At 52.7% G+C, this 27,698-nt stretch overlaps 1 protein-coding gene across 1 annotated transcript in view; it reads right to left on the reverse strand.

Annotated features, from left to right (window-relative positions):
• Positions 1-274: 274 nt before the first annotated feature.
• Positions 275-27,698, reverse strand: part of Kcnk9 (potassium two pore domain channel subfamily K member 9) — a 43,393-nt gene continuing 15,969 nt past the window's right edge. The window contains exons 2-5 of the mRNA XM_069991460.1: positions 8,685-9,556; positions 2,179-3,242; positions 1,022-1,464; positions 275-391 (exon numbers count right to left, since the gene is read on the reverse strand). Coding sequence (XP_069847561.1) covers positions 8,730-9,556 — 827 coding nt within the window. The 3' untranslated portion in view covers positions 275-391; positions 1,022-1,464; positions 2,179-3,242; positions 8,685-8,729. The remainder of the gene's footprint in view (positions 392-1,021; positions 1,465-2,178; positions 3,243-8,684; positions 9,557-27,698) is intronic.

The raw sequence follows: 27,698 nt of genomic DNA on the forward strand, positions 1-27,698 counted from the left end.
TGGGAAGGACTGTCACCTTGGAGCTCCACGCAGCACCTCTTTCCTGTAGCCGATCACAAATGCCCCACCTGTTCTGTAAGGAGCTACAGGACCCACAGACGAGCCCACAGTCCATGCCACGCAGAATAAGGGAACCCTGTGGAGGGTCACAGCTACTGCCTACCATCCTCTTGGGTGAGGAAAGGCAAGAATTCCCCCGGGCTCCTCCCTCAGGAAAAGGTAGGTTTTAGCTCTCTGACCAATCCCCCCCCCGCCTCCCCCCCCAATATCCAAGCTTCTGGCTCCCTGAGGACTGACTTCCGGGGACATAGGGGAGAGTCACTGGATGGGGCTGCACCCCATGGTGGAGACCTGGGTCTTCAGTGAGAGGAAGTCCACAGAACAACTTGACCTGGAAAATGGAAAGTCCCGGGAGAGACAAGTTGGCCCACACTTAGGAACCTGGTCCCATCCTAGAAGCCTGGAACCTCCTCTGACCCCTCCCACCCGAGTGCCAACAGAGTCCTGTGCAGGACACTGTGCGTCTCGTCTAGACTGGCCCCTGGGCGACACGCACTTCCAACTGGCCATTCCCTGGTTTTTAGGAGAAGACAAGAAGGGACTTGTCAAGGCCCTGTAACCCAATTGCGCCTGAGTAGAGAAGGGGATCCAGGGCCAGATCTTAGCAACGTGCCCACTTCCTGGCGAGCTGAGAGAAGCATGCTTGACACCTTCTGCTTTCCAAGCCAAAGCTCGGGCTGAAGTTTAGAAGACCGTCCCCCACCCCTCCAAAACAAGCATGGCTCTCTGGATGCCAGAGTCCCCCATACATTGGGCTGGAATCTCCAAAGAGATGGGACCCAAAAGTGAATGGGAACATGTAAAAAAAAATCAGGATTCCCAAGTAGGTCTCTTTGCCCCTCAAAGCACGTCCTTCCCTCCCCCACCCCTCCCCGTCTCCCCTCCTCTTCCCTTCATCCTGTTGTGACTATCACCACCAAGATTGAGACCAAAAACCAAGCCCAGCCCCCACGCTGCCCACCTGTGTGTCCCACGCGGCCCCTCGGGGCCGATTCTCATCTCTGTGTTCTGGAAGGTCAGCCAACACCAGAAGCTCCAGGAGAGTGTTCCACCTTAATCCTTCTGGAATATTCCCACCCTTCCAGACCCTTCCTTTATACGTGGAGAAGGAAAGGAGAGCAAGATGGGGTGTGTGCTCCAAGATGACAGCTTTGCGCATAGCCATCCTCTAGTTGTTCTCCCAGAAAGGGAGACCCGTTGGGGGGGGAGGGGTCACACGGTAGAGCAGTGTGGGTCCAGTCAAAGCCCCTCATCGCGTGTGGGGGCCACCCAGGCTTCTAGGAGTCCTGACCCCTGCATTATGCTGGCCTGGCCCCTCACAGGCCCTCTAGCATGCTCATGCCAGAGAACTCGCTACCGAAGGTCCGGATGTCCCTCTGCGGTCTGCGGAAGCTGAGGAGATGCCTGAGAACAAAGGTCTGCATGGTTAATCACGACAACCAAGGCTCAGCCAGGACTTGGCCTTTATCCACGGTGCCTAGCACAGGGTAGCCCGCTTGAACCAAGCAAAGAAACTGGCATAGTCAGTGACTGCCCGTGTAGGCAGACATTGCTCTCGACGCCCACCCATATGGAAAACCTCGGCCCAGCACCAGCCTCCCCGCCCCACCATGCAGTCTCCCTGGAGGCAGCCTCCTCCCTCCCCCCCCAGGCATGCCTTTACTTGTCCTCTGTGGCCATCCGAGGACCCTGGCCGGACCCCTCCCCATGCGTGAGGACAGGCACTCTGAAGACACCCGGATTGGAGGTCTCGCTTTGCTACTCTTCCGAGCATTGTCTGCCCACCTACCAAGCGGAAGTCAGTCCTGTGACCACCCCACATCCAGCAGGCAGAGCGAGCATGGATCCGGGGTGGGGGGGGGGGGGCAAGGCCGCTTTGTCTGTACAGGACTGTGTCTGGAGCACTGGAGCTCCAATCATGGCGTGAGCCTCCACAGAACAAAGACAGCGGACGCTCTTCCAGGGAGTAGAGGCAACACTAGCACACGGTCACCGCAGAGCAAGTGCCTGGACCATGCCATCGCATCCAGTTGGCCTCTCTGTGCAGCAGGAGGCCCCTATGCGCTCCAGGCTGAAGGTACGGAGACTGAGGCTTGGAGGGGCAAAGCCACCACCCACCTGTGAATGGCAGAGGTTGGTCCGGGTGTGTGAGGTGCCAGGCCTGAGCAGCTTCCACTCCATGTGCTGCTCTACGGGGGGAGACGGGGGCCGGGGCAGGGGCCAGAGACACAAGCAGCAGGTGTAGTGGCTGAGGTATGGAGTCCTGTGCCACTGTGGATGTATCACCAAAATGCCACTCGCTCAACCCAGTTTCCAGTGGTCTCCCCCCCACGGGGACCACCGACCGCTGCGGGGGAAATGATGAGCTGGGTCTGAGGGTGTACCAGCCCTCACCTTGTAGGAAGTGCCTGGCTCGAGAATGCACGTGACCTCAAGTGACCCAGCGGCCACCTTGGCAAGTTAAGGTGCCCTTGATTATGGTACGGCAAGATGTGTCTTGTGCTGTCCCCCCACTCTGTGGGTACCCCCCATATACTCCCTTTCCCAAGATGGGGCGCCACTAGGATTTCTTCCCAGTGTGTTGGTCCATGAGAGAAATACAGCTGGGGATCGCACAGAGGAGGACATTGCTAAACCCAGGTGGGGAGAGCAGAGACGGGAGAGACTTTGAAAGCAGGAGCGTGAGGTTCCATCTCCTCCACCTCGAAGCGGAGGAGCAGTGGTAGGGTCCTGCGTGGTGTGTTTCCCTTATCGAAGGAAAGGTGGCCTCGCTATGGCAGCCATACTTCCTTGAAACCAGAACAGAGAGGGCTGGGCCCTGGAATGTGCCAGAGCAAATACATCAAAGACCAGGGCCACAAACCATAGCCCTCAGTGGCCAGGTACAATCACCTAACCATGGGCCCCACTTCTATGGCAGGGAAGGCGGGGAGGGTGTGGTAGTCAGGGAGGAGTTGTGTCCGGCAGCCCAGGGGGCTCCCGGCGACCCTCGGACAATCATGTCTCTGTGCATTCTGCCTAGATACGGCCGTACCGTCCCCACGCGCGTTTGGGGGGGATTAGCTGACGCTCTCCCGCGCGGTGGCGGTCCCGGGGAGAGGTCAGAAATCTGAAGCCTGCTTGGGCTGAGCAGTGACACCCAGCATCCGTGGACACTTCTCCTGACGAGGCGGTTAGGTCCCCTAACAGAGGAAAACAACATTTAATATGACTTATTTATTCACAGTAAAAGCAGTAACCACAGAGGTCCCCAGAGAGACAAAACATCAAATGGCAGAAATCATAGCCACGCGACATCAACCACATTTTCTTGCCAACAGTGAGTTCCTCTTCCTGAGGGAGCAAGCAGACAGAAGCGGATCACGGGCATTCTACAAGACTAAGGGCCTGGACTCTTCAAAAATATCAATATCAGGAGACACACACAGTGAGGGAGATGCCCTCGATTGGGGGGAGGGGGAGTGGGGGGTTGGGAACAACAAGACAAGCGGGTGGGGGAGGGGCACATCATCTTAGATGGCATCATTGATTCACAAACAAGCTCTGCAGGGCATTGTTGGACGCTGGGGGAGGTCTGCATACAGGGTCCTATCAGATAACAGTGTAGGTGCACTAAACTTGACTACAGTACTATTATGTGAGCGTGGACTGGTTCATGGTCGATATACAATGTATTCTTTGGCTGAACCACCTAAAAGTTGTAGACATCGTGACATCATCCTCCAACTATGTCTGCGTGAGTGTTGAGGTGAGGGAGAAGTACTGAGGCTGAGGTTTCTGGCTAAGAATATAAGGAGGTGCATGGTGCTCTTTCAACTCCTCTGGAACTGGAGTTTTGCTAAACAAAGTTGGTTCAGGGATGTGGGAAGAGGGGGGTGGTCATAGACTTTTGTTTTGTTTTGTTCTGAAGCAGCAGCCTCTAGCAAGACGTGGCCACGAAGGAACCACAGAAAGTGGATTTGTACCTAGCACGTTGGGGAACCCAGGATGCACTGGGCCTCTGTCCTTCTGATACTATTGCTCTCTACCATTCTTGTGTCTCTTCCTCCTTCTCAGTGGTTCAACCTTCAGATATGCCCAGAACACCCAGGCCAGAAGTCTTCATGGGTCACGTTCATTCTGTGCTACCTGCTCGTAATTTCCACCCGTGCTATCTGGTTGGGTGAAGGAGAAAGCTTCAGAGGCCCAGAAAGTGAAAAGACTTTCAGGAGCCCAGAGAGACAAGACACAAGAAAATGGCCCCTGTCCTGTCTCCCCCTCCCCCAACCTAGGATGCTTCTATGTCCCACAAAGACCCTGACGCTGGATGAAACACATTTTGGAAGCGTGAACAGTAATACACCACTTTCAGAACCAAGCCACCGTTCACAGAAGCAGAAGCAACTATCAGAAAGGACCCATTCCACCTCAGATCCTGTACCTCTGCAGGTGCCCTTAACAGGTATCTTCATTAAGGCTTATTATTTGCAAAAGAATATGACAAAAAGAAATGGGCCAGAAGCCTCTCAATAATGAGTGATTGTTTTCTCTCTCTCTCTCTCTCTCTCTCTCTCTCTCTCTCTCTCTCTCTCTCTCTCTCTCTCTCTCTCTCTCTCTCTCTCTCTATCTATCTATCTATCTATCTCTCCCTCCCTCCCTCTCTCATTGTGCATGGACAACTGAGTTCTCTCTGAGTTCTCTCTCCAGCTTCCAACTGCCAGCAACGGTGGAAATCAGAACTCATAAGGCTTTGAGATCTGGATGAAGCAGAGGAAAATGACCTGTCTCTGCTAAGCTGTAAGTTTCTTGGTTCTTCTTCAGATTCTCTCTGTCTCTCTCTTTCTCTCTGTCTATCTCTCTCTCTGCTCAGAGAATAGACGGGCAAGCCAATCTGCTATGATCCTGCAGAATACAGGTACACTCCATACCGTAGGAACACAGCCCTTCTGAGAGAGTGATTCAAGTTAAAGTGTAAGGAGCTCGCTGGGCTTAGATCCAGCTGCCTTGGTTTCCAGACAGTGGCTGGAGCAGAAGAAAGCAACCCCACCATGGGGCTACCCAGGAATCTCTTAAACCCAGAGAGTGTGGCGAAAACATTCAACAGTCTAATGGCTGAGACAGCACCTTCCACCTGGGAAGAGGTGCTTAAGGATCATAATGGGATGGTCTTCAAAAGCACTGAGCCCAGGGCCCTGGGCTCATCCACACCAATGCCCACTTCCTCCTATCTTTGATGGAGTCGAGATGGAGATCACTTAGCAGATAAAAGTTCAAGTGTGTCAGATCTTGTTAAGTATATACAAGGCATATTGACTTCTAGGAACCGCTTGGCAAGCCAAGGTCCAGCGATCCTGGTAGAATGTGGCTCAGCTTGAGCTCATTCTCAAAGAAGCTAAATCCCACATGCACACAGGCTGATGGAGTTCTCCTCCCGCGCCGAATAGGCCTGGTTAACTGGAGAAAGGGATCAAGATACACCTGGCTCAAAGGAATCACCAAGGGCCCGAGGGAGGGGGAGAGGCTGGGGACAGAAACACAACGAAGTCTAGCAACGGGAGGGATCTTTGGAAGGCTGTACACAATAGTAACGACACAAGCAGCCAGAACAACAGCGGAAAGATTAACAAGTGTGAAGGCCTAAATTCTGGCCATGAGACTTCAGACACGCGTCGGCCCTCCTGGACCACGATCTCAGCCTCTGGAAATGAGGGAGCTCAGCCCTGAGCCTCCCTCGCTTGGGTTTTCCCTCTGTCTCCTGCTGGCTGTGTGGCGGGCTCTCCACACACAGCCCCTCCTGTCTCATCAAGAGAGGGGTCTTGGGGGTTTCATTTCCCCCTGCCCTTGCCCCAAGAGCACTTGACTTAGATGAGCCCGGAGAGCAGCGTGGCCGGGCCCCGGGCTGGGGAAACAGATCGGCCACTGGGGAAGAAGATCCACTCAGCGAGAAGCAAGCCAAGGTTCAACCTCTACCCCTAAGTGCTCTGACGCTGAAAACCTTGGGGAGAAGAAGACTGGGAGCCCAACTTGCAAAGGCTGAACTGCCAGCTGAGATCGGAAGAGCCGGGAGGGCTCCAGGCTGCCTCCATCAGTGGTGACCCATGAGGAGAAGCCAGACTTCATCCTACCGTCCTGAGTCCTACAGCCGGGAAGAGAACGCGGTGGGAGTGGGAGGGAATGTTTTCTAGACTTCCCTGTAAGGACGGCCCTCTCCCTGTCACCTGAAACCTTCGAGCGGAATGGTCAGTGCCTGACCACTTGTGCGGGAAACCAGCTGGGAAGGGAGGCTGGCTGGCTGCCTCCCCAGCCTCCCCAGCCTCGGCCTGGGCCTGGCACACACACGGAAGGCTCCCTCCTCGGAGGGCTAAGTCAGGGTACCTTGGTGTAGGCTAGTCGGTATTTGGTTACTTCTGGGTCGGGACTGAGACGCAGTCTCAGTTTTGGCGAGTTACTGGTTCTGTGATGCCCAGCAGCCCTTTGGTTCTGCCGGTGCCCCCAGCGCTGTGTGCACAGTGATTGCACACACATCCCCACACTGGAGGGCAAGTCTTACAGATTCCAGGAAGCCCCTCCAAGGCGTAAAGTACTGCAGATATGCATTAGCATCGTCACGCCTGTGACCTCCTAGAAGCTCTTCACAGAGAAAACAATTCAAGATGAGCGATTGCTTCTATTCTCTGGACAGACCAGAGAGCCCTGTGGAGGGCGGTGCACAAAACACAATCTCAAACAAGTGAACTGACAAAGACCTTGAAGTCTGATAGCTGTCAACTTTGGCCAAGAGAGTCTGAGGTCCACAGACTCCTTCGGAAGGTCCTGTGTCCTAGACGAAGGGGACATTTCAACACAGGGTAGCATTAAAGTGCATGCACAGCCTTTTCAGAGGAGTCTTGAGTGCTCCTAAGTTCAGCCCAATGGCTAGGACTGGTGGCTTTTGAGTGCTGTGTCCTTTAAGAAATCCTGTAGACCAGTGAGCGTGCTCCTTCTGAGTAGTGCGGCCAAAGCCCATCTTTCATCCAAGAGCCAGGAACTTCCAGTGTGTGAAGGAGTTGAGAATATGAGTGAATGGGTGGTTTTAGAAATGGCAGGGATGGGGATGAAAGAAATTAGAGTCCCTCAGTGAACATGGAGGCCAAACTGTCCTTGATTTCCTGTCATCGTTAGGGCCTACAATGTGCCATATTCTCTAGCCTAAACTGTCCCCTAAGAGATTAACAAGTCTTCCCTTTGGGGGGTCATTCCTACTTAGAGTGGGGAGAATCTCTCCACTACCCAGACAAAAATCATGCCCTGAGATTGACCACTTATCAGTTGGCTGAACTACAGCCTCTAAACTCTTCCTGAGACCAGCGTCAACTTCCCCTATTTACAGATCAAATGCGATCAGAAAACATTTTGGAAATTATATATATATATATGTATATATATACATATATATATATATATATACATACATACATATAGCAAGGAATGCCCTGTCACTTTTTGTTAGGAAAAGAAACCACATCCACATACTAATGCCCACTCTCATCCAAGCATTCCAAAACTATAAATCTTCTTCATGCAGTTGGACAAAATCATTGTCATCATTGTGGTCCTCCTCCTCCTCAATAAGAGGGAAATAATAAAATAGACTCTCTTGGGTTCCAACAATTTTCCAATTTCCGCTGACAGTTCCAGCTGCATGGCAAATTGTTGGAACTGGAGATGATAAACATTTTTAAATGTCTCAAACAAATGAATACTGGTGGCTTTTGACTGTTCCGTTGCTGCATTGCTGCGCACAGTGCATACCAGTTTCACAAAGTGCTTTTCATTTTTTAATTTTTAAAACTGGTAAGCTAAAATGATCCATGACGTCTTACCCCATCACCCCCCTGAAAGGAAGTGAATATAATTTGGAATCTAGTATTTTGAAACTATGGTCATGACACTTCGGGGTTGAAGACGACTCAGGGGTCATACTTGATTTGGCAAGATGATAAATTTAAACTTCTTGTGGGTTTGGATGGGGAGCAGCCTGTGGGGGCAGCTCAGAGAAGTGTGGGAGAGGGTAGAGAAATGAGTACCTGATTCCTTCCATCTTGTCGCCCGACACCCCCCCACACACATACACAGAGCACACACTCCTGTACACACATACCCGTACACGCAGCCACCCAGTCCTTGGGGAGAAAGAAAGTATTTAGGTCAGAGGCACCGCTAAGGGTGGGCCGTCAAAGGTTCCCAGCGCCGTGAGCAACGTGGTGCTGGGCGTTCTCTCAGCTCTGTCTTGGTGCTTTTTGCTCTCACATCTGTCCTATAGGAAAGCCACCCAGAGAAGGAGACAGGGTGAGGAAGAAATGTAAGGCATACTTTGATGAGAAAGGAAAAAGAAAGAAAGAAAAGAAAGAAAGAAAGAAAGAAAGAAAGAAAGAGAGAACAGAAGCCCATGCTTCAGGCTCAGGTGTGACTTTCAGAGAGGATGGGCCTCAATTTCCCCTTGGGACTGCTCTCCCTGGCTGGAAAGGTGGAAAAGAAATGCAAACTCAGGAAAAAAGGAGAAAGGAGAGAAAGGAATGGGTGATGACTGTAAGGACGACAAAAGATAATAATAATAATAATAATAAATAAAGGAGGAAAAGACGAGTTGGGCCAATGGAACTTACATCACATGACCAATGTCTCCTCCGGCCTACTTCCCTCCCCACACCTTAGACGGACTTGCGACGCCGGGTCAGCTGCAGGTTGTCGGCGGCGAAGCTGACCACCCCGGGCGACACGGAGCTGAGCGGCGACGGCAGGAGGCTGTTCTTCAGCGTGCTGGGCGACAGCTCCTCCACCCTGTAGGAGATGGACTGCACGGACTGCGGGGCCAGCTTGGCGCGGGCGATGCGGATGGCCGGGCGGTAGCAGGAGCAGGCGCAGGCGGACTGCTGGTCGGCGCCGCCCTCGGCCCTGCGCCGCCGCAGGGGCCGGCTCTCGGGGGCCTCCTCCGACACCTGGATCACCATGCTGCTCGGGTTGCCCGGGAGCGCCGCCTCTGCCCCCTCGGGCTGCTCCTCCTCATCACCATTCATGGTCAGGAAGCGCAGGACCACGAGGTTGAGGAAGGCCCCGATGACGGTCAGCCCCACCAGGATGTACATGAAGCTGAAGGCCACGTAGAAGGGCTTCCTCTGCAGGGCGCCCTTGGTCTGCAGCGCCACATAGTCACCGAAGCCGATGGTGGTCAGCGTGATGAAGCAGTAGTAGTAGGCGTGGAAGAAGCTCCACTCCTCGCACTGGGAGAAGGCGGCCGCGCCGATGCACAGGGTGCCCATGCACGAGAAGAAGCCCACGGTGACCATGTTCTCCATGGACACGTCGGTGTTGCGCATGCCGCAGCACTTCTTGATGCGCTTCAGCAGGTAGCGCACGAAGGTGTTCATGCGCTCGCCCAGGCTCTGGAACATGACCAGGGTCAGAGGGATGCCCAGCACCGCGTAGAACATGCAGAAGGCCTTGCCCGCATCGGTGCCGGGGGCCGCATGTCCGTAACCTGCAGCGGGCAAGACAAGAACAGGGAGACGGTGGTCAGCGGGGCCGGGGAGCCCTTCTTGGGGTGGCAAAGCGGGGGAGTTGACCACATCCTGAAAAGGGCCATGGAAGAAGCAAGAAAAGCAGTTTGTTGTTTTTTTGGGAGGGGGGTTGTTTTGGGATGACTTACCTTTTCATTGTGTTATTTTATTCCCTTTAGGCTGTAATACACAGGGGTTTCAGGGCAATGTGTCCATCTGTGAGTGCAGTGCATCTCCATCAACATCCCCCTTCCTTCCACGTTCCTCCTCCTCTCTCCGCCCAAGGTACCTGGTTCCATTCTCACCGATGTGCATCGCATAGTGTGACCGTGTTCACCACCCCCTTCCTCTTCCCATGTGTACACATACCCTCCAAAAACCAGTTCGTTTTGTTCAATGAGGGTTGGGGGGGGGGGTTGAGAGGAGATCGGGTATGCAGAAAATCCACAATCTAAAACTGTTACATAAATATAAACGAATTTCATATTTATCTTCAGATCCCATCCCCCAAATATGTCATTCTGTGAGTGCAAATATCCCCAAATCCCAAACACTGCTGGTCCAAGCATTTTGGGAAAAGGACGTCCAACCTGTACCGTAGCACTAGAAAAGGAGACTTGGTCAAGAAATGTCACTTGTGCTTTGATGTTAGAGAGGTTGACGGCATTTCAGTGTTCTTAGACCCACACAGTTATAAACTACCAAAGTACAAGACCCAAGGGCGAACATGAAATACACCCACCGTGGAGCCACAGGAAGAGTGCTCTGAGAATGACCACTGTGTATGGGGCGCCACGCCAAACCCTCCCACCTCCAAAGCCATCCAACCCCTCAACAAGTGATGATTCCACCACTACTCCTGAGAAAAATGAGTGACCTGACTTCTTCAGTCAGAATCTGAGCCATGAGTTTTCAGCCACCAGGATGAGACAAAAGTTAAGACTGAATGAGGAGAGGCAATGGCAGAGCAGGACATGAATATCATGAATGCAAGAGTTTCTACCTGATTTGTCCGTACTATGTCACCCACTACTAGTTAATATCTAAAAGGTAAGACATGACTCTAATAATAAGTTCATGCCACTGTGAAAGTCTAGCCTTGATAGAAGGAAATAGTGAGGAAATAAGCCACCCTTAAAAGCCCTGGATAGGGTTTTGTGCAACATGCTAAAAGGAATACAAGACTCAGTAGATTATAGCTGGAGTTCTGAAATGGATACTGTTAAGGCAAAAAAAAGTCTAGATTGAGAAGTGTTTGGGGCACAGCACAGTCTGGGGTCCTCCATCAAGGATGACTGCACTTATATTTCCCTGAGCCTCATGCTCATGGTAACTGAGCTGCCTTTGGTACCTTGGGTGTGAGAGAACTTCTGCCAACACAGGTGTCTTTGTCTGATACATGGAATAACAATATACCCAGGTGGGTTGCTGGCCAGATCTGCTGAGACCAGACAGCATCCAACCCAGGACCCAGCAGACACCTGCCAGAGCTGTCTTCCCCCTGACACGCTCTGCTCTCACCAACACTCCTTACTAGGATCTTGTCATGCGAGGCTAAGCTGTCAGTGTCTCTTCAGGAGGCCTTCTCCTCATCGTTTCTGTCCCTCTATCCCCCCACCCCACCAGCCCTGAGCGCTGACCTCTATCCCCCCACCCCACCAGCCCTGAGCGCTGACCTCTCAGGAATCCTACGACCCAAAAAAAAAAAAAAACCAAAGTTGGAGCCAGGCCAGAGACAATAGGTGAGGAAATAGAAAGCTGAAATGATAGATAGATAGATAGATAGATAGATAGATAGATAGATAGATAGATAGATAGATAGATAGAAAGAAATTGTCTATTCTGAAGAATAAAGATGGGGTGGGGTGAAATTCACAATGCCCCCAAGACCCGAGGATAATATCAAAAGAAATTCTAGAAGAAAAGGAGATATCTAACAACACAGGAAAAGATGAAGATTTTAAAAATGGCCAAAATCCTGGTGCGGGGGTAGAGATGGGAAGGGATGGAAGGGAAACAAAGGAGGAGGCAACAATGCTTGATAAGAAATGTACTCATTACCTTGCCCATGTAATTGTAACCCCTCTGTACGGAATTTTCATAATAAAAAAAAGAAAAAGAAAAAAATGGCCAAAATTAACCAATTAGCCAGTTCTGGTTCTGATAAATTCACTGGATGAAATAAATACAGCCTTGTCTGAGCCCTACGTTGCATACCAGGTGCCATCCATGCTTACCTGTACCTGTTCCGTGAAACGGAATAAATCCCCAAGTGGGGTAAGTACAAAGGAAACCATCCCTCTTCCACACTGAAGAAAACCACAGACAGACCCCGGAGAAATCGGCCAGAGGGAAGTGAATGCAGAGGAAATGCCTGATGATGGCTGATTTTTTATCCTAAACAATGAGAACCAAGAAACAATGGGTTCACGTCTTCACCAAAGAGAAAGACAATAGACTCTGAATCCTGTATCCCCCAAAAAACAGTCCTCCTGGTGAAGGCAAAGTACAGGCATTCTCAGACTGGAAGAAGTCATTAGCAGCAGGTCCACACAGCATGCAGACTGGAGGAAGTTGTTGTGCTTGGGAGAAAGGATGCCAGATGGAAACTTGGGTCTTTAAGAGAGAAAGCAGCTCATTGTGCTGAACAAGTCGGAGAACATACACACAGATGGGACCCCCACTTCATGGCCACATGACTCACCTGTGCAGCTGATCCGCAAGCCAGGTGCGTGATGAAGAGGGTGGATGCAAAGGTGGTAAGTGTGATGCTAACAGGTCTGGGTGAGATACATTCAGTAGAGGCAATCAATGGGTCAAAACCTGCTGCACCCCCTTCTGTGCAAGTGAAGGTCAAAAGCAGACTGGCTGCCTTCCCATGGCCTGGAGAGCAATACGCCTGTGTCACCTGCCTCAGACTGTGCCAGCCTTTCTCCCGCTCCCATGTCACTGCGTGGAAGAGCTCTTTGCCCCCCTCCACTGACCACACATCTCAGTGGGTCATACACACGCATGACAGGGTATGAGAGAGAAACATGACCACTGGCCACAGACTTCCATGCTAATAAATGCCCTCAGATGCCGCCTGGCTTGCTGGGCAGTCCCAGTGGAGGACACTTTGGTCTCGACCATTGGTAGACTGGACCATTCCTCCTTCTCCCTGGCCAGTCTATGAGTTGCAGTTCAGCCAGGGCCTTGTCCTGATACAAATCTCCAGGTCCCTGGGTCTAGTGTAAAGGAAGTCCTCAGAACTTAGAGGCACACCCTGCTGTTTAAATAAGTTCCATCCTCCTTCAGAGTACTGGGAAATTCTAGCTAAGCCTCAAGCTCACCCCAAAGACAAAGGAGCCAGGCATGCTTGAGCCAGCCTGCTCTTCATTGCCCCTTGAATGCCCTTCGTGGGTCTTTCTACTCTGTCCTTACAGAAGCTATGTACTATGTACCAAATGCCAAGGGATCAAGATTTCTTCCTGGTCCCAGGCAGTCTAGACCTGTCAACAGTTGGCTGTGAGTGATTTGTCCAGACTTTCCCAGCACTTATCAGTTTTCAAGGCTCTGAACCACGTAGAGAGAGGATGCTCAGGAAATAGGGGAAGGACAAGACCATGTTCCTGTAGCTGCGCCTTCGCTGCTTTTGTTCCTTCCTCCTAAGAGCGTCTCTGCCCATTCACTACCCACCTACCCACCCAGGGCCAAGTGCTGATCGCGTTCAAGGCCAGCTCATTGAAGCCCCTCCATCAAGCCTCCATCACAAGCCAGCAAGCCTTGCTTTGATGCAGCATGTCTGAGTGAATGGGAGGGGTCCCCCTGCACCAGGCCAATGTGGTTTGAGCCAGAACTGCCACCTTATGGACAATGGGTGGCTGCCTCCCACCCGCCCTCCTTCTGTCTTCTTCTCCCCGGTAAAGCGGGGCTAGGGCTGCCTCCTGCCTCCTCAGACACCACGTAGCTCAGAAAAAAACGTCCACACAAACCTTAGACATCAGAAAATGTGCTGCTCGGAGGAAATGAACTATTTATAAAGGACAGACATGGTTCTTTGTGCTGGTAAGAACTGACATAGGCTCAAATTCCATTAAAGAATGATTCAGGAAGGTTTTCAGAAGAGGCCTGCTAGGGAAGAGCTGCCCCAGGCCCCTAGCACTTCCTGACTGTTTCCAATGACTGCCCATGGCAGTGCTCCCTACCCCCGGCTCCCACATCAGTGAGCTCAGTACCGTGAGGCTCCAGGTATCTGAAGACAGCAGAAGGGTGATTCATGAGCCTGGTGTGGAGTGGAGGGCAGGGGGTGGGCAGAAGGGACCCTCTAAAGCATGCCGGGCAAGCTCGCATAAATATATACCTAAAATATATACATATATTTTCTAAATCATATTAATATGAACGATTACTTACATATATATGCTTAAATATACATCTATGGAGGTGTGTGTGTGTGTGTGTGTGTGTGTGTGTGTGTGTGTGTGTGCAAGCTCATAAAGCCCAAGCTTCTCTAAGGACTGGGTTATGATAGCCACACCCCAATGCACATGGTGCTCAAATGCTATTGAGACAATGGGGTGGCCAGAGCGTAACCTGAGCCCAAGACAGACAGAAGGATGGACAGACGGCACACCATTCAGGCACTCCTTTGCCAGCCCTCATTTTAGGCTTGACTTCACAGCCTCCAACCATGTGACTGAGAGAGAACTGTACATCATCGGCCCTCTAAGCAAGCTTGCCCTTGGAAGAGGACCCTGGAAAAGGCGGCCACCGAGGGCTGAACGGGTGCAGGGAGTTGGAAATCCTAGCTGCCTATCCCCAGATCCTTGCAAGAGACTGGGACACCCACAGTTGACCAGAGGTACAAGGGCGCCCTCTGGCGGAAGCTCACTTGGCCAGATGCAGAACAGGGATGTCTAGATGCAAAACCGAGATGGCACTGGGGCATCTGTGGGGCTCCTTCCTGGGACACAGGAAAGTCACTAAACTTTCCCAGAACTGAGTGTGAGTCGGGAGGCAAATTTTCTCCTAGGAATGACCATCAAACAGCAGCATTGCATCATCAGTAAAACATGCAACAGTGATGATGACCACCCAACATGTGAGGAACTGAGGTAAAACAATGCCCACACCAACTCCTTGGTTCTGCAGAGCGAGGATGCCCTTGGCGAGGGAGGCCAAATTCCCTCCTTTCCATGGATGACAAGATGCTTGTGTCCTTGGCCAACGTGTAGCATCTTCCGAAGCCCCCAAGTCGGGCTCCTGTGGGCTCCAACCTAAGACCCTGCTCTTGGCCACACCCACCCAGCACTGACCGGGCAGGGGCCCATACCCTCCAACAGGCCAGAGGACAAGGCCTGTGGCCTCCCCCACACATTGTCTTCCCTTCCTCCAGCCTTTCCTGCCCGCTCAAGCCCTCCTACTCCCCCCTGCCCCGAAAAGTCCCTTCAAGAAAATATGGAGAAACAGGTAATTTTTTTTTAAACATTGACTGCTACTGGAAATACCTTTGGTAGAAGAGGCAAATTTAAAGTCCACCTCAGGCTGAAGACCCATTCGTTAAGAAATCATTGATGAGGTTTGTTTTAAACAGATTGGAATGTTTCAAGTTCGTGCTGTTTCCGCTGGACAGTCTTTTAGGGCTGGTACACCTAGCATGTGACACGAGTTCACATCAGAGGCAGAAAGACCTGGGTACCAGGACACCAGCGACTCTGGCCGCAGATGCCCGGCCTGTCCTGACAGAAGAGACTGGTGCCAGACCCCACTGAACCAACTGCAGGACTCTGTTGGGACCAGACCTGCTCCCCCCCCCCACAGGACAGATGGCCACCCCTCAGGACCCGACACCTTCGAAGGTGTGTGTGTAGCCATCTGCACAGGGTGGACGATCACGTCCGTGTGAGAGACACAAGAAGACAAAGGTGCTGAGATCTGTAGCAAGATGAAGAGCTGGGGCAGAAACACAGCGACTCGGGGGTCACGCTGAGCCCCAGGCCTGCGCTAGCTAGCGTCCTCCTCTGAGAAGAGGAGGACGCTCCCACCCTCCACATAGTTCTACCGGTGGCCTTTGTCCATGCTGGGGGAAGTGCTACCGACAGAAGCGGCCCATTCGGGTCCCAGTGGGTCACCACAGAACCCTCTGAACCAAAGGACCACCCGATGTCTGGGGCTGAGGAATGGCCCTTGGAGCCCAGAGGGCCCTGCGACTGTCCTCGTGGTCTGGATGAATTTCTAAGACCTGTCATGGCCAGAGGGCTCAACCAAGAGGGGGCATGCTGGCCACCTACCACACAGCCCCATCGGCCAAGGTGGACAGGCTCTGGTCTAGTCCCGAACAAAGCCCAGGCCTCTGCAACCACACAGACCCACCGAGCTCCATGCCTGCCGCGGTAAGGCCCCTTAAGCCGGCTGCGTGGGGCACCTCGTAGCCACGGCGGGGTGGCTCTAGGAAAGCTAACCCTCAAGGAAAAAATAATACTGTACTCAGCATTGATGGGAGAGGCCTGACCGCTCCCGAACTCAGTTTCCCCTCTGTCCCCCTGGAATGATGCTGGTGTTGCAGGCGTGCTTGGTAGAAGCTGGCATGCGTCCTGGCAGGAAGAACCACAGCTATAGAGGTCACTCCCACGAGGCTAAACAATTCCATCTTCTCCCGCGTTCTCCTCCAGTGCTCCCCCAGAAGGGCCTGCTACAACAGCCCCACTGTGGTCAGGGAAATGAAAACCCTCTCTGCCTGTCCCCATCCCCCAGTAAACCATCCCTGCAATGCTCCTGTAGGAGGCGCTGCAGGACAAGCCAGGACAGCCCTGTGGTTGGACATCTTTTTTGCCCTTTTCTGACAGGAGGCAGCTTGGGCCTGCCGTTCCTACTGGCTATTGGCAACATCGCTGAGCCCCTTGACCTCAGTTTCCTTGTCTGTATAAGAGAAAGGACCCCTGCCCATCCTCGCTATGAGAAGCGTTATATGCACCACAGAAGTGGCTTCTGGGGTCCCTGGAGTCCCCGCTGTGGCTATCTTCCCTCCCAAACCACGCGTGTGTCCTTCTGCAGTGCCCACACCGGCCCTGTGGTGGTGCCAGCCACTCATGCTCTCCTTGGCTGTGTGTTCCTCCAATTGTTGCACTGGCCATCAGTGCTGGGCAGGAGGAAGATTCCAGGCCCATCTCCCAGGACCCCGCAGTACAGCGCACCTGAGCGAGGCCCAGGAGCCCCAGCCCTCTCCGTGAGCTGAGCGTGGGGTATGGTGCGGGTTCCCAAGCCTGCTGTGAGCGAGGATGAATTCCCACATACAGAGAGCGCGGGTGGGAGCCGGCAAGGTACCCGCAGCCCGGGCCTCCAGGAGGGAGTGCTTCCTGGTCTCCAAGGAGAAACCCAGGCCAGGCCCAACATTGCCCTTGACACCCTTCCCAAAGGGTGACAGTCTCCGGGTACACACTCCTGCATCTGTCACTTCTGATTGCCGTCACCCACCAGGGTCAGACACCGCCAGCAAGGATGGGGCCGCCATTGCCCGGGGGAAGTGTGATGGTCATAATTACTCTGTAATGATGGTCAGATGTTGGCACACCTCCCCTCCGTCCCAGCCACGTGACCTTTGGTAGCTCTAGATCCCGAAACCCCAAACCAGAAAGGAAATGAAAAACAAACAAAAACCAGCTGCTCTAATCCTGATTAACACCCACACTTCCTAACCATTTCTCTTCATTTTACTTGCTACTTTTTAGGTTTTTCCATTCCATGATTTGCTGAGTAGAGGAGTTAATACTTGCTCACTGAGAAGAATCACAAAGTAAAAGGGGGTGGGGGAAAAGCAGAAGAAACGTGTGGACACAGGAAGAATTCTTCACGGTCTTGGAGCTCAGGACAGGACCTTGAGAACATTGCTTATATTTCCTATGCCCTTTTCCTAAATACACCTTGCAAGGCTGAAAGCAAACTGCGTATAAACGGTTATGTAAGCTTGTTTCTCCTACTTATAAGGAAATGCTTGTGCTATTTCATTGCCAATACGTATCCTTCTGTAAACATCGTATTTAATTCTTCATGAGCCTCAAGTAGATGTGCTACTATTTCTTCACCAAGAGTACATGGGAAATGTACTCTGATCTTTCTGTTGCTAATAACCACCTGTATTTCACACGAATGCACGCTGGTTCTAGTCTCAGCCCAAAGACCACATGACTTAAAGATTTGGTTGAATCCAAAAGAAGCCATCTGCACCTCCTGCCCAAGTTCTCTGCCCTGCCCCAGCAGGGGAAGGGCTTCGGAGTCTAGAAGAAGGAAGGAGGGCAGAGCCGGCCAGTGGAGGAGCCCACAGGCCCTGGAAGTGCATCACCGTTTACACGGAGGGAGGTCCCAGGCCGGAGACTCTGGATTTAATTTTGAAAGTCTCCAGAGGGTCTGAGGTTCCTTCCTTCCCATTTAAAAGAGCCTGGGGGCTCTCTGTTCTACCCCTGCCACCCCGCTGCAGGGGCAGCCACCACTGAATGGAAAACATGGGAGAAATCAAACTGCAGTTCCTCAAAAGTCAAGCACTGAACTACCCAAGGCCCAGCTGTCCTACACCCAGGAACAGGACCAAAGGTACGCCAGTCAGGAGCCATGGGCGCATGTGCGAGAGTGTGCAAGGTGTGCAGAGCTCTCCTCTCCAGCGGTGGAGTGACCCAGGTCCCCAGGGGAGATGGGGAGAAGCAGAGTACGGCCTGTCCCTGCAGCCACCTGTCAGCTGCCAGCCGGAGCCAGCTACAGCCGGCGTGAGCTTCCAAAGCGTTCTGCTAACTGAAAAAGCCAGACCTCAAAGATTTCCCGATTCCATTTCTAAGAAGTGTCCACAAGAGCCAAACCCACAGACAGAAAGCAGATGAGCAGTTGGCAGGGACTGGCGGTAGGGAAGGATGGCGAGGTCTGCTAATGGAGTTGGGGTGTTATTGGAGAGAGATGAGCTGTTGTGGAGTGAGATGAGGTGGTTACACAACAGTGCACGGCACATGTCAATGGTCAGCATGCTCAGACTGTACACTGACTTCTGTGCTATGTGCATTTCACATCAGTTATGATGGGGAGCGGGTGGAGAGGTGCAAGCGAGGAGCCTTCCTCCTGCCCTGTGTCTCCCGGGACTGGAGAGCTGGCCACCAGCCCACATTTTGGAACTGGCTCATCATTGCTATTGGTGGCAAACGCCCAGCGATACCACCCTCTCGGCGGAGCTGCCTCAGCCCAGCTCCTGAAAGAGGTGAGATTTAACTTTCCCTTCCAAGGATGTGAAGGACACACATGCGTGCGCGCGCACACACACACACAGAAGAGCTCAGTGCCAGGCACCTCAAAGGGACTCTGCGGTTGGCCATTTGGCTGTGATCCAGATAGACACTGGCCATCAATGGCGCTGCCCACATCTAGTGGGGACCGGTGGCATCCTGGCGACTGAGCTAAGGGGTCATAATTCTGCCTCCTGCCCACACATCTTCCTAGAATTCTTTTTTTTTTTCTTCCACTTTCTACTTCCTCTGCAGTAGATAATCATCCAAAGAAGTTGCTGGAAGACTAAGAAATGATCCATAGTTTGCCTCTCTGAACGCTCCTTGCTGCCTCGCTGCTAGCCTCGCTCCCGGGACCCCAAACACTGCAGCCCCGGCGAGCCGAGCCGTGTCCACCCCTGACCATGGACAGACTGCTGCCACTGTCCTCTGCGGGTAAAACGGCAGGGTTTCTTAGTGGATGGGATCTGAATAACTGCCTCGCTGGCGAGTCAAACATGTGTTTAATTATCAAAAAGCCCCAGCCTGGGGCCTCCACCGGGGCCCCAGGAGGGAGCTGGCGTGGTAGCAGGTATCAGACAATCCTTTCGAGAACCCATGAAACAGGATGGATTTAGCAAAACCAAGGCATGACGGGGTGGGCTGGTTCCATCCCCCAGGGATGGTGCCCCTCCCCCGCCGCCCCTACCCGGCCTCCCCTGCTGTGGGTTTTCTTCCTGTCCTGAGGACAGCCAGGGCCTTGGAAATGGCCCAGCAGGAACTCCATGACCACGGAGGAGAGAGCAGGCATGCATGGGGCAGGCGCTCTGGGAAGGCCCTTGTGTCCTTATCTCCCTAGAGACCTAACCACAGCCCCCTCCCCCCTTGGGCTACTTGATATGTGCGTAGGATAGCCTGGTTTGGACTGAGCGGAACATTGGGCTTGCAGCTAGACCAGATTTAGACTTCAACAGCCAAGAATCCTGAGCATGAGAAGCTTTCCCTGAGGTGTCACAGGGTCCTGCACCCTAACAAAGCAAGGGCCCTGGCCTGCTTGGCTGTAAGAACACATGGAAGAAAGCCAACAGCTACCACTGTGTGCCGCCCTTGGCGGTGACCGCCCCACCACAGAGACAAGCACCGGGTCCTCCTCCTCGGGAAGCTGACATCCTTTAGCCCAGGGACCCGTGATTTTACCAACGTATTGTTCTCAGTAGACTCATTCCAGGTCTTCCGACTCCAAGATGCAGCCTCGATCCGTTTCACTTCTCGTATTTGTTGGTTTTGTTCTCCCACTGAATTCCAACACACCTTGACTTGTAACGGGCTCACCTTCTACTAAACCCAGCGTAAGTAGAACATACTGGAGTCATCGAGGCATTTAATACACCTACTACACAGCAGAGCTCAGCACACAGTGGCGTGAGCGTTGATTCCTCCATCGCCCTTCTGACAGGGAGCTGCAGGCTCTACCATGTCCTAGCATAATGCTGCTTAACGCCAGCCTTCCACTATCAAAGTTTCTACCAACCACACCGTGTTTGGAATTGTGAGGAGCAAGGAAGAAGCTGGACACCCAGGCAAGTGTGTGTGTGTGTGTGTGTGTGTGTGTGTGTGTGTGCGCGCGCGTGTGTGTGTGTGTGTGTGTGTGTACATGTGCCGTGGTGACCCCTCAGTGTTGTGCTCCATGCACAAGCCAGGGCCCTCCTTCAGATCCACCCCTCACACAAGCATGTCTCAGATAGAATATCCACGTAAGATGTCACAGCCCCTGTGGAGCACCACACCTGGCACACACTTTCTGCTAACATATGTATTATATCAGGAGAGTCAATGAACACCCATCACAAGCTGAGCACCAATGGCTCACACCTGTAATTCTAGCTACTCAGAAGGCTGAGATCTAAGGATTATGGTTTGAAGCCAGCCAGGCAAGGAAGTTCCTGAGACTCTTATCTCCAATTAACCACCAAAACACTAGAAGTGGAGTTGTGGCTTAAGTAGTAGAGTGCCAGTCTTGAGCAAAGACAGCACCCAGGCCAAGTTCACACACATACATACACACACACACACACACACACACACATACACACACACACACACACACACACACACACACACACACACACACACACACACACAAGACTCAGCACAAAAGCCACTGCCCTCTCAACTTCTAATTCAAAACTGGGTTTCCAAAAGGCAGCGGTCGCTCTCTTACAAAGTATTTGATTATATCATAAATATACAGCCAGAAGTGGACATTGTTATAACCATGTTTTATAGACATTTACCTTTATCATAATATAAGCAAAAAGAGACCCTGACGTGTCGCATTTCCAGATGCTGCATTTCCTTTGAGTCTAAGCAAGGTTGCGAGCTCGGGCTGGCCACACCTCGCTCACTCTACGCAAACGCTTCTTTCATCAATACTCAGACAAAGTGAAGACATGCAGGCACGTGCTTTCCAAACCCATAAATCACTCTACAAACATGAAATGGCATTATCAGCTCAAGGAAAATCCTTCTCCCACACACTGCAGAGGCCCACGCTGATCTCTAAGCTCACCCCTCCCCACGCCAGCCGGCTGACAGCCCACAGCGCCTCCCAGAAAAATGGCTGCTCTGATTTCCAGTGGGCATCACCAGCCACACCCCGGAGGTGACGAAGCCAAGCCCCAAGCTGCCTTTCCTTCACCCAGGAAAAAGAGAGGTTCAGCAACCAACGCAGCAGCTCAGAGGCCACACAGCAGGCTGATACAGAGACCGGGATGAGCCTATCGCCAAGCCCCACATCTCATCCCTGCAGTTCAGCCGGGAGCGGGGCTTTCTCGCTGAACACTCTGTAGGAGATGGGGAGGGTACCCTAACTTACTGAAACAGAAACAAGACCAAAGTAAGAAGCGTGGCTGAGGTCTCCCTGAATGTACCTCCTGGACTGGGAGGTGTTTGCAACGTCGCATGTGGAGCACTAGCTGTCCGAAGACTCTTGGGGCTCACGGGCCCAGGGTTCTCAGCCCCCCTACTTGTGGTGGCCAAGAAAGCCCGCCTGAGTGTCCAGACCCCGCCAGGCATTACACACATGGACTGTGTGTAGTGGACAAACAGGCAGACATGCCCCACCTCCGCTGCTTCCCCGCTCCCCTTTGTTAAATTGTCTACCGCCCCTCACTCCTCTCCAGGCCCCAGACTTCCTGGCTGGTTCCACTGTGACCCGTGATCCCTTCCAGCCTGGGGGATGCTCCCCTCGGACTCTTCTCTCAGCTAGGGTGACAGCAGGGGACAGGCAGAGTCCTGAAACCCTAACTGGTTCCCTCACAGAGCAACCCACCCAAATCCTTCCCAGCACCTAATGACACTGCAAGAGCTGCACAGATGAGCACAGGATGTCAAGTTCATTGTTCAGCTGCGGTCTCTAGAGGAGAAAGAAAACTGGCTGCAGTGTGGGACCCAAAACAACAGCACACACAGATGTGTAGAATGCCTATGGCATGGGAGGTAGTAGGGAAGCCAGAAAGGTGGATAAATGATGGTGAGAGGATAGCTGGATGGAAATGGGGGAGGGGGATCATTGGATAGAGAGATGGATGAAGAATGGGTAGACAAATGGAGGATGGATGGAAGGATGGATGGATGGATGGACTGACACACAGATGAGTAGAAGATGGATGGATGGAAGATGAATGAAAGTTGGATGGATAGGTGGAGGATGGATGGATAGATGGATGGAGGAGTAGATTATGGATAAGTAAAGGGTGGATAGATGGATAGATGGAAGAACAGAAGGAATATAGATGGATGGAAAGATGGATGGGGGAAGACTATAGATGAGTAGAAGATGGATGAATAATCATATGGATAGATGCACAGATGGATAAACAAAAGATGGATGTACAGAAAATGGATACGTGATAGAATGGTTAGTTGGACAGATGCATGAAAGGCTAGGCAGAGGATAGATACATGGATGGAAGAATATGAGTGAGTGGAAGATGGATGTTAGGTGGATAGAAGAGAATAGACGGGTGGATAGAAAATGGACTGATGGATGACAGAATGGATAGCCGAATAGAAGGTAGAAAAGGAAGATGGATAAATGGAAGGATGGATGAATGAGATGAATGAATGAATATTAATAGAAGTTGGATAGTTGAGTGAAAGATGGGTAGAAGAAAGGATATGTCTGAGAAGATGTCTAGATAGATGGATGAAAGGTAGATGAATGAAAAGTAAAAAATGGATGAATGATAGAGGACAAACAGGAATGAATGGATACGTGGAATAAATGGATGGATAAATAAGTGGTGGTAAAGTAAATAGATATTTCAAATGGGGAGCGAATTGGGTGGGTCAGGGTGAATGGGTAAATGGTGGAAGATGGTGGGAAGAAGGTTGGTTGGAGATGAATGGGTGGGTGGATGGGTGGACACATGGCCAGATGGCAGGGCTGGAAATAAATCCTGGTGTGTCAGAGTCAGTTCCCTCCGCCGCCTTTCTCAGCCACTGCTGGGAAACAAGCGGATAGTGACAAGGGAGGGGGTCAGGCTGCCGATCCTGTGAGGCAGTCTGACAATCCGCCTTCTCCCCTGTCCTCTCCCTGGCTCCGACTCACTGAGGGTCCATGAGAGGAGATCAGGCCACCTCTGGTAATCACGAGGAACAAACAAAGCAGAGCACTCCTTCCCTGCCTTGCTCCCAAAATAGCCTCTCAACACCCAGACATGCTGGCTGGCTGGCTCTCCCCGATTCCAGCCTGACTAGGCAGAATTTCTAGTCCCTGAGCTGGGGGCAGGGAAGAGAAGGGACACGGAGGGGGGTGGAGGTTGGGGTGCCCACCAGGTCCAAGTGAGACAATTACAGGGACATACCTCCTTGAGCACGGAGGAGCATTCTGTCCACTGCTAGGGACTTCACAGACATGTGGGAAGTCCTCTCAGTAACTAATACCCATGTCTGAAGTAAGTAAACTGAGGCCCAGTGGAGGGCAACAATGATGAACCAGGCAGACAGATCTGGCCAGCCTGGACAGCTCACCTCATCCCCATGGGTAGAATGGGGGAGGATACACAGCAGTTGCCAGGTGCACCGGGGACATTCCTGGGTACAGGATGGCATCCAAAGGGATGGGAAGGAAGTGGCCTGGACCCCGTCCTCCCCAGCCCCAGCTTCCACAGGACGCTGTCAAGAGTCCTGGAAGGAAAGAGGAGGGGGAGGCAAAGAAGAAGCCCCTGTCCCTGCCATCCGCAGCCACTGCTGCCTACAGATGGTGCAGACTCTCCGGCCAGTCAACAGCCAACACCAAATGGTATTTTTTTTTAAATCACACTACAGGATGGCCTCAAAATAGACTCCAATACATACTTCCCATGACAACAGCACTGGGGGGGTGAGGGGCAGAGGATGTGAATCCCGCTGTCACCAGCCGGCCTGGGGCTAGAGAGCAGGGCCCATGGAGACCCCACTTCTGCTTCCTCTCCAGGGAACGGGAGCACAGGGTGCGTGAGGAGGAGCCTGGAGGGCTGGAAGTTGGGGCATCGCCAGCATCGCTTCCTCTGTCCAGCCATGCACACCCAGCCAGGGCTCCGTCCCCAGCGCACGGAACGACATCACAGCTCCACTGGACAGGTGAGCCTACTGTGTGCTCCACAGGTCCTCGCTGGGGCTGCGGGCCCCGCCCTGCCCAGGCTCTTCCTCTGCACCACCTGTTCCCACCCCACACCCACAAGAACTTGGGAGCTGTGCCCAAGACCGGCGGGAGCTGGCAGCTTCCTTTCCAGCTGGCAGTGCCTCTGCCCAGAGTTGCCAGTGGTGACTGTGGCCCAGCCCTGGCCAGTGGAAGTGGAAGCACAGTGCCCAGGACCGCAGGAGGGACAGAGGCCGAGCAGAGGCTCAGGCCACAGAGGACACTGTCCAGCCTCCCCGTCCACCTCCCTACTCCACTTCCCCCAGAGCCAGGGTCACTGTCCTGCGTCTGGAGGTGACAGCTGTTGGGGCCAGTGGGTGAGCTGCTCTGGGGCTGGAAGAAAGGAAAGAATGAAGCCTGTCTACAGAGGAGGATGGGAGGACACGCCCAGCTCCTCGTCGCTTACCACTTACCACACTCGCCACCACATCTCCCTGTGCTCACTGGAGGCCAGGGGGTCCCCATTTCCCCCAGGTCCTGTGGCCCGAACTCCCGCACCCATGCCCTGCACCCCTTTCCAGCTCTTGTTAGGACTGAGCAGAGGTCAGCCAAGCACTCGTGGAACTTCACCTGACCGCTGTGCCCTCCACCACAAGCTCTCTGAGGCCGAACCTGGCAAACTGGAAGCTAAGCCAGCAGAGGCCTGTCCAGCGCACCTCGCAAAGGGCTGAGTCAGGACCTGAGGTCAGTTGGTCACATTTTCTAATGCCATCTCCAGGTCACCATCCTCTGACTCCAAAGTCTATGAACAAAACCCGACAGTCACAGCCTCCGATGTCCAACCTGCCTGGCCTGGTGCATTCTCGAGCTTTCCTTCGGCCTCAGCTCCACAGCAACTGGCTACAGACTTGCATTTTTACAACAGCTGTCTCCCCTTGCACACATGTGGCCTTCATATCTGGTTTATCAGCCTCTGAAGCACAGTATCTAGCCTGTATCTAGCACACCACATCACAGACAAGCAAGCATGATAACCATGACGCAATTCACTGGCTGCCCACTGTGTGCCAGGAGCAGTCGCGTGCCTCACCCACATCACCTTGCTGAATCTTACAAAGCCTTTGAGGAACGGACGTCTTCTATCTGTATTACACATGGCAGCTCCAGGTTGGGGGAGAGGGGCTTGGTGGCAGGTGAGGTCCTCATGTCTAGGCTAGACTTGGCCTTGTAGACCGGCTGTGCTCCTGATTTGGGAGCTGGGAAAGGATTGCTGCCTAAAGAAGATTATTGCATGGAAGGCTGCCAGCAGCACAGGCCGGGGGGGCCTCTGGTGGCCCCTTTGCCCTAAGGAATGAGAACTCCAGGGGCTGCTGGGTCAGCCTCCCTAGGCAAGATGCAGACGTTCCTACATATTCTAATCCCCTAATGCCAAAGATAGCTAGGCTCCTTCCCTCCCTGGGTGACTAGGAGTGAATGTCCAACCTCCACGAGACCCAGCCCACTTGGGAGAGATGGCAGAGCATGGATACTGCGATTTCACTAGCTGGCAGCTCTTGTAGCCAGACTGTGTAAGCCACCCTGAAGCTTAGAAAGGAGGGCTAGAAACACTGCACAGCCCCAGGTTGAGAAAGAAGAGACCCCTTTCCAGGATTCTCCCTTCTAGAAGCTAAAGAATGACGCCAGGAACCAAGCTAAGCCCCCAAGTGCCCTAGGACTTACAGAGGCAGCAGTAAGGCCAGCAGGCACCTAGGGACTTGCAGGAAGCCCCAGGGGTACCGAGAAAATGCTGTTCCCCCAGGAAGTAGAATGTCCTCCAAATAGACCACCCACCACTTCTTGCAAACACCTGCTGTTCAGATTCGTGGGCTGCTATTTTTTCAAGGAGTTTCTTTTCTGAAAGACCTAGAGAATATTCTAGAACAGTTAAATATAGCTCTCGTGAAAGCTGCCCCATTTACATGCCTGGTGTTCATTCAACAAACATTCTCCGAGGGCCTGCTTGGTGCCAGACATTGGTGGGTGGGCAACCCAGCCACTGGGAGGTGAAGAAGATGGTCCTTGCCCGGAGGTGCTGGGGGTGGTGGACATAGGCCAGTTCAGGAAGAGCTGAATGCAATACAGGGTGACAGGTGTTGGCTGGCAGGAGCCCTGGAGCTGCAGGAACCCGCAGGAAAGGCACTTAAAAGCACAACGAGAGCAGACTGCCCAGAGGACAGGGTAGGAGGGGGTGAGGGGTAAGAGCAGGAGCTACTCGGCAGGCAGGAGGTTGAAGTTCAAGGACCACGGGAAGTAATGCAGGCATGCTTAGGCCACAGGATGCTGTGGGGACAGGAGCTTCCGAGCAGAGGAATGGCTTGGTCTGCTCTGATGAGCATCAGAACCTGCCTTGAGCAGCCACAGAAATGCCTGCAATTGGGAAAAGTCGAGTGGGCAGCATTGTCAGAGTGTGGTGTTGCATAATGCCTGGTGCTCCCCCTCCCACCAGCTCTTTAAAACAAACGCTTAGGTCATCCCCAGAGGAAAGAAAAAAAATCAGAGCGGGCCTTTCCCTGTGCCCAGAAGGGATCTAGGCTGAACTAGAGAACAAAACCCAGAGGGGAAAAAAGGCAAAGTGTTTCCAATGTCTGGGTCTCCTGGGTCTAGGAACAGAGAGGACTTCAGTCAGGAGCAGTAGGAGCCAGGCAGGGGCGCTTTTAATGTACACAGAGGGCAAAGTCCCAGCTGGTGGCAAATGCCACCTGCAAGGAAGAGAAAGAATGGAGGTAGCATGGCATTTAGCGCCTCATCTAGAACTCAGGACCAATGCTTAGCTTTGATTCCTCCTCTAGATGGGGTAAAGAAGAGGGGACTAGAGCCAGGGAGACACCAAACACCTAGGAAGAGATGATCTACTTCTGCTGCTCCCCCTCCCCACCACACCCAGCTCTTCCCACTCAGAGATGCTCCTTGCCAGTCGTATTCCTCATTTCCAGTTCCACTGTCCCATTATTTTACAGGGGACACTTGGGACATATTGTGATTTCAAAGAAAGCCAGCTAGTGTACTCTGGAGCAAGTTTGAGGTTTTCATCAGTTGCTGAAGATTCATTTCACACTTGGGGAGACGTTAGCCCAGACAGAGCAGGCAAATGTGCCCACAGGATGGGTCATGACTGAGGGCTCAGAGAGCTATTCATGTTACAGGGAACAAAGAAGTCAAGCACACAGAGCCACTAACATGGCCAGTAGAAGTCAAACCTCTGTGTACCCAAAGTCTCAAGGCAGGTATAAGGCATTCCCA

This window comes from Dipodomys merriami, unplaced genomic scaffold (genome assembly GCF_024711535.1).
Source record: "Dipodomys merriami isolate MVZ:Mamm:240054 unplaced genomic scaffold, mDipMer1.0.p SCAF_4, whole genome shotgun sequence".
NCBI classification, from domain to species: Eukaryota; Metazoa; Chordata; class Mammalia; order Rodentia; family Heteromyidae; genus Dipodomys; species Dipodomys merriami.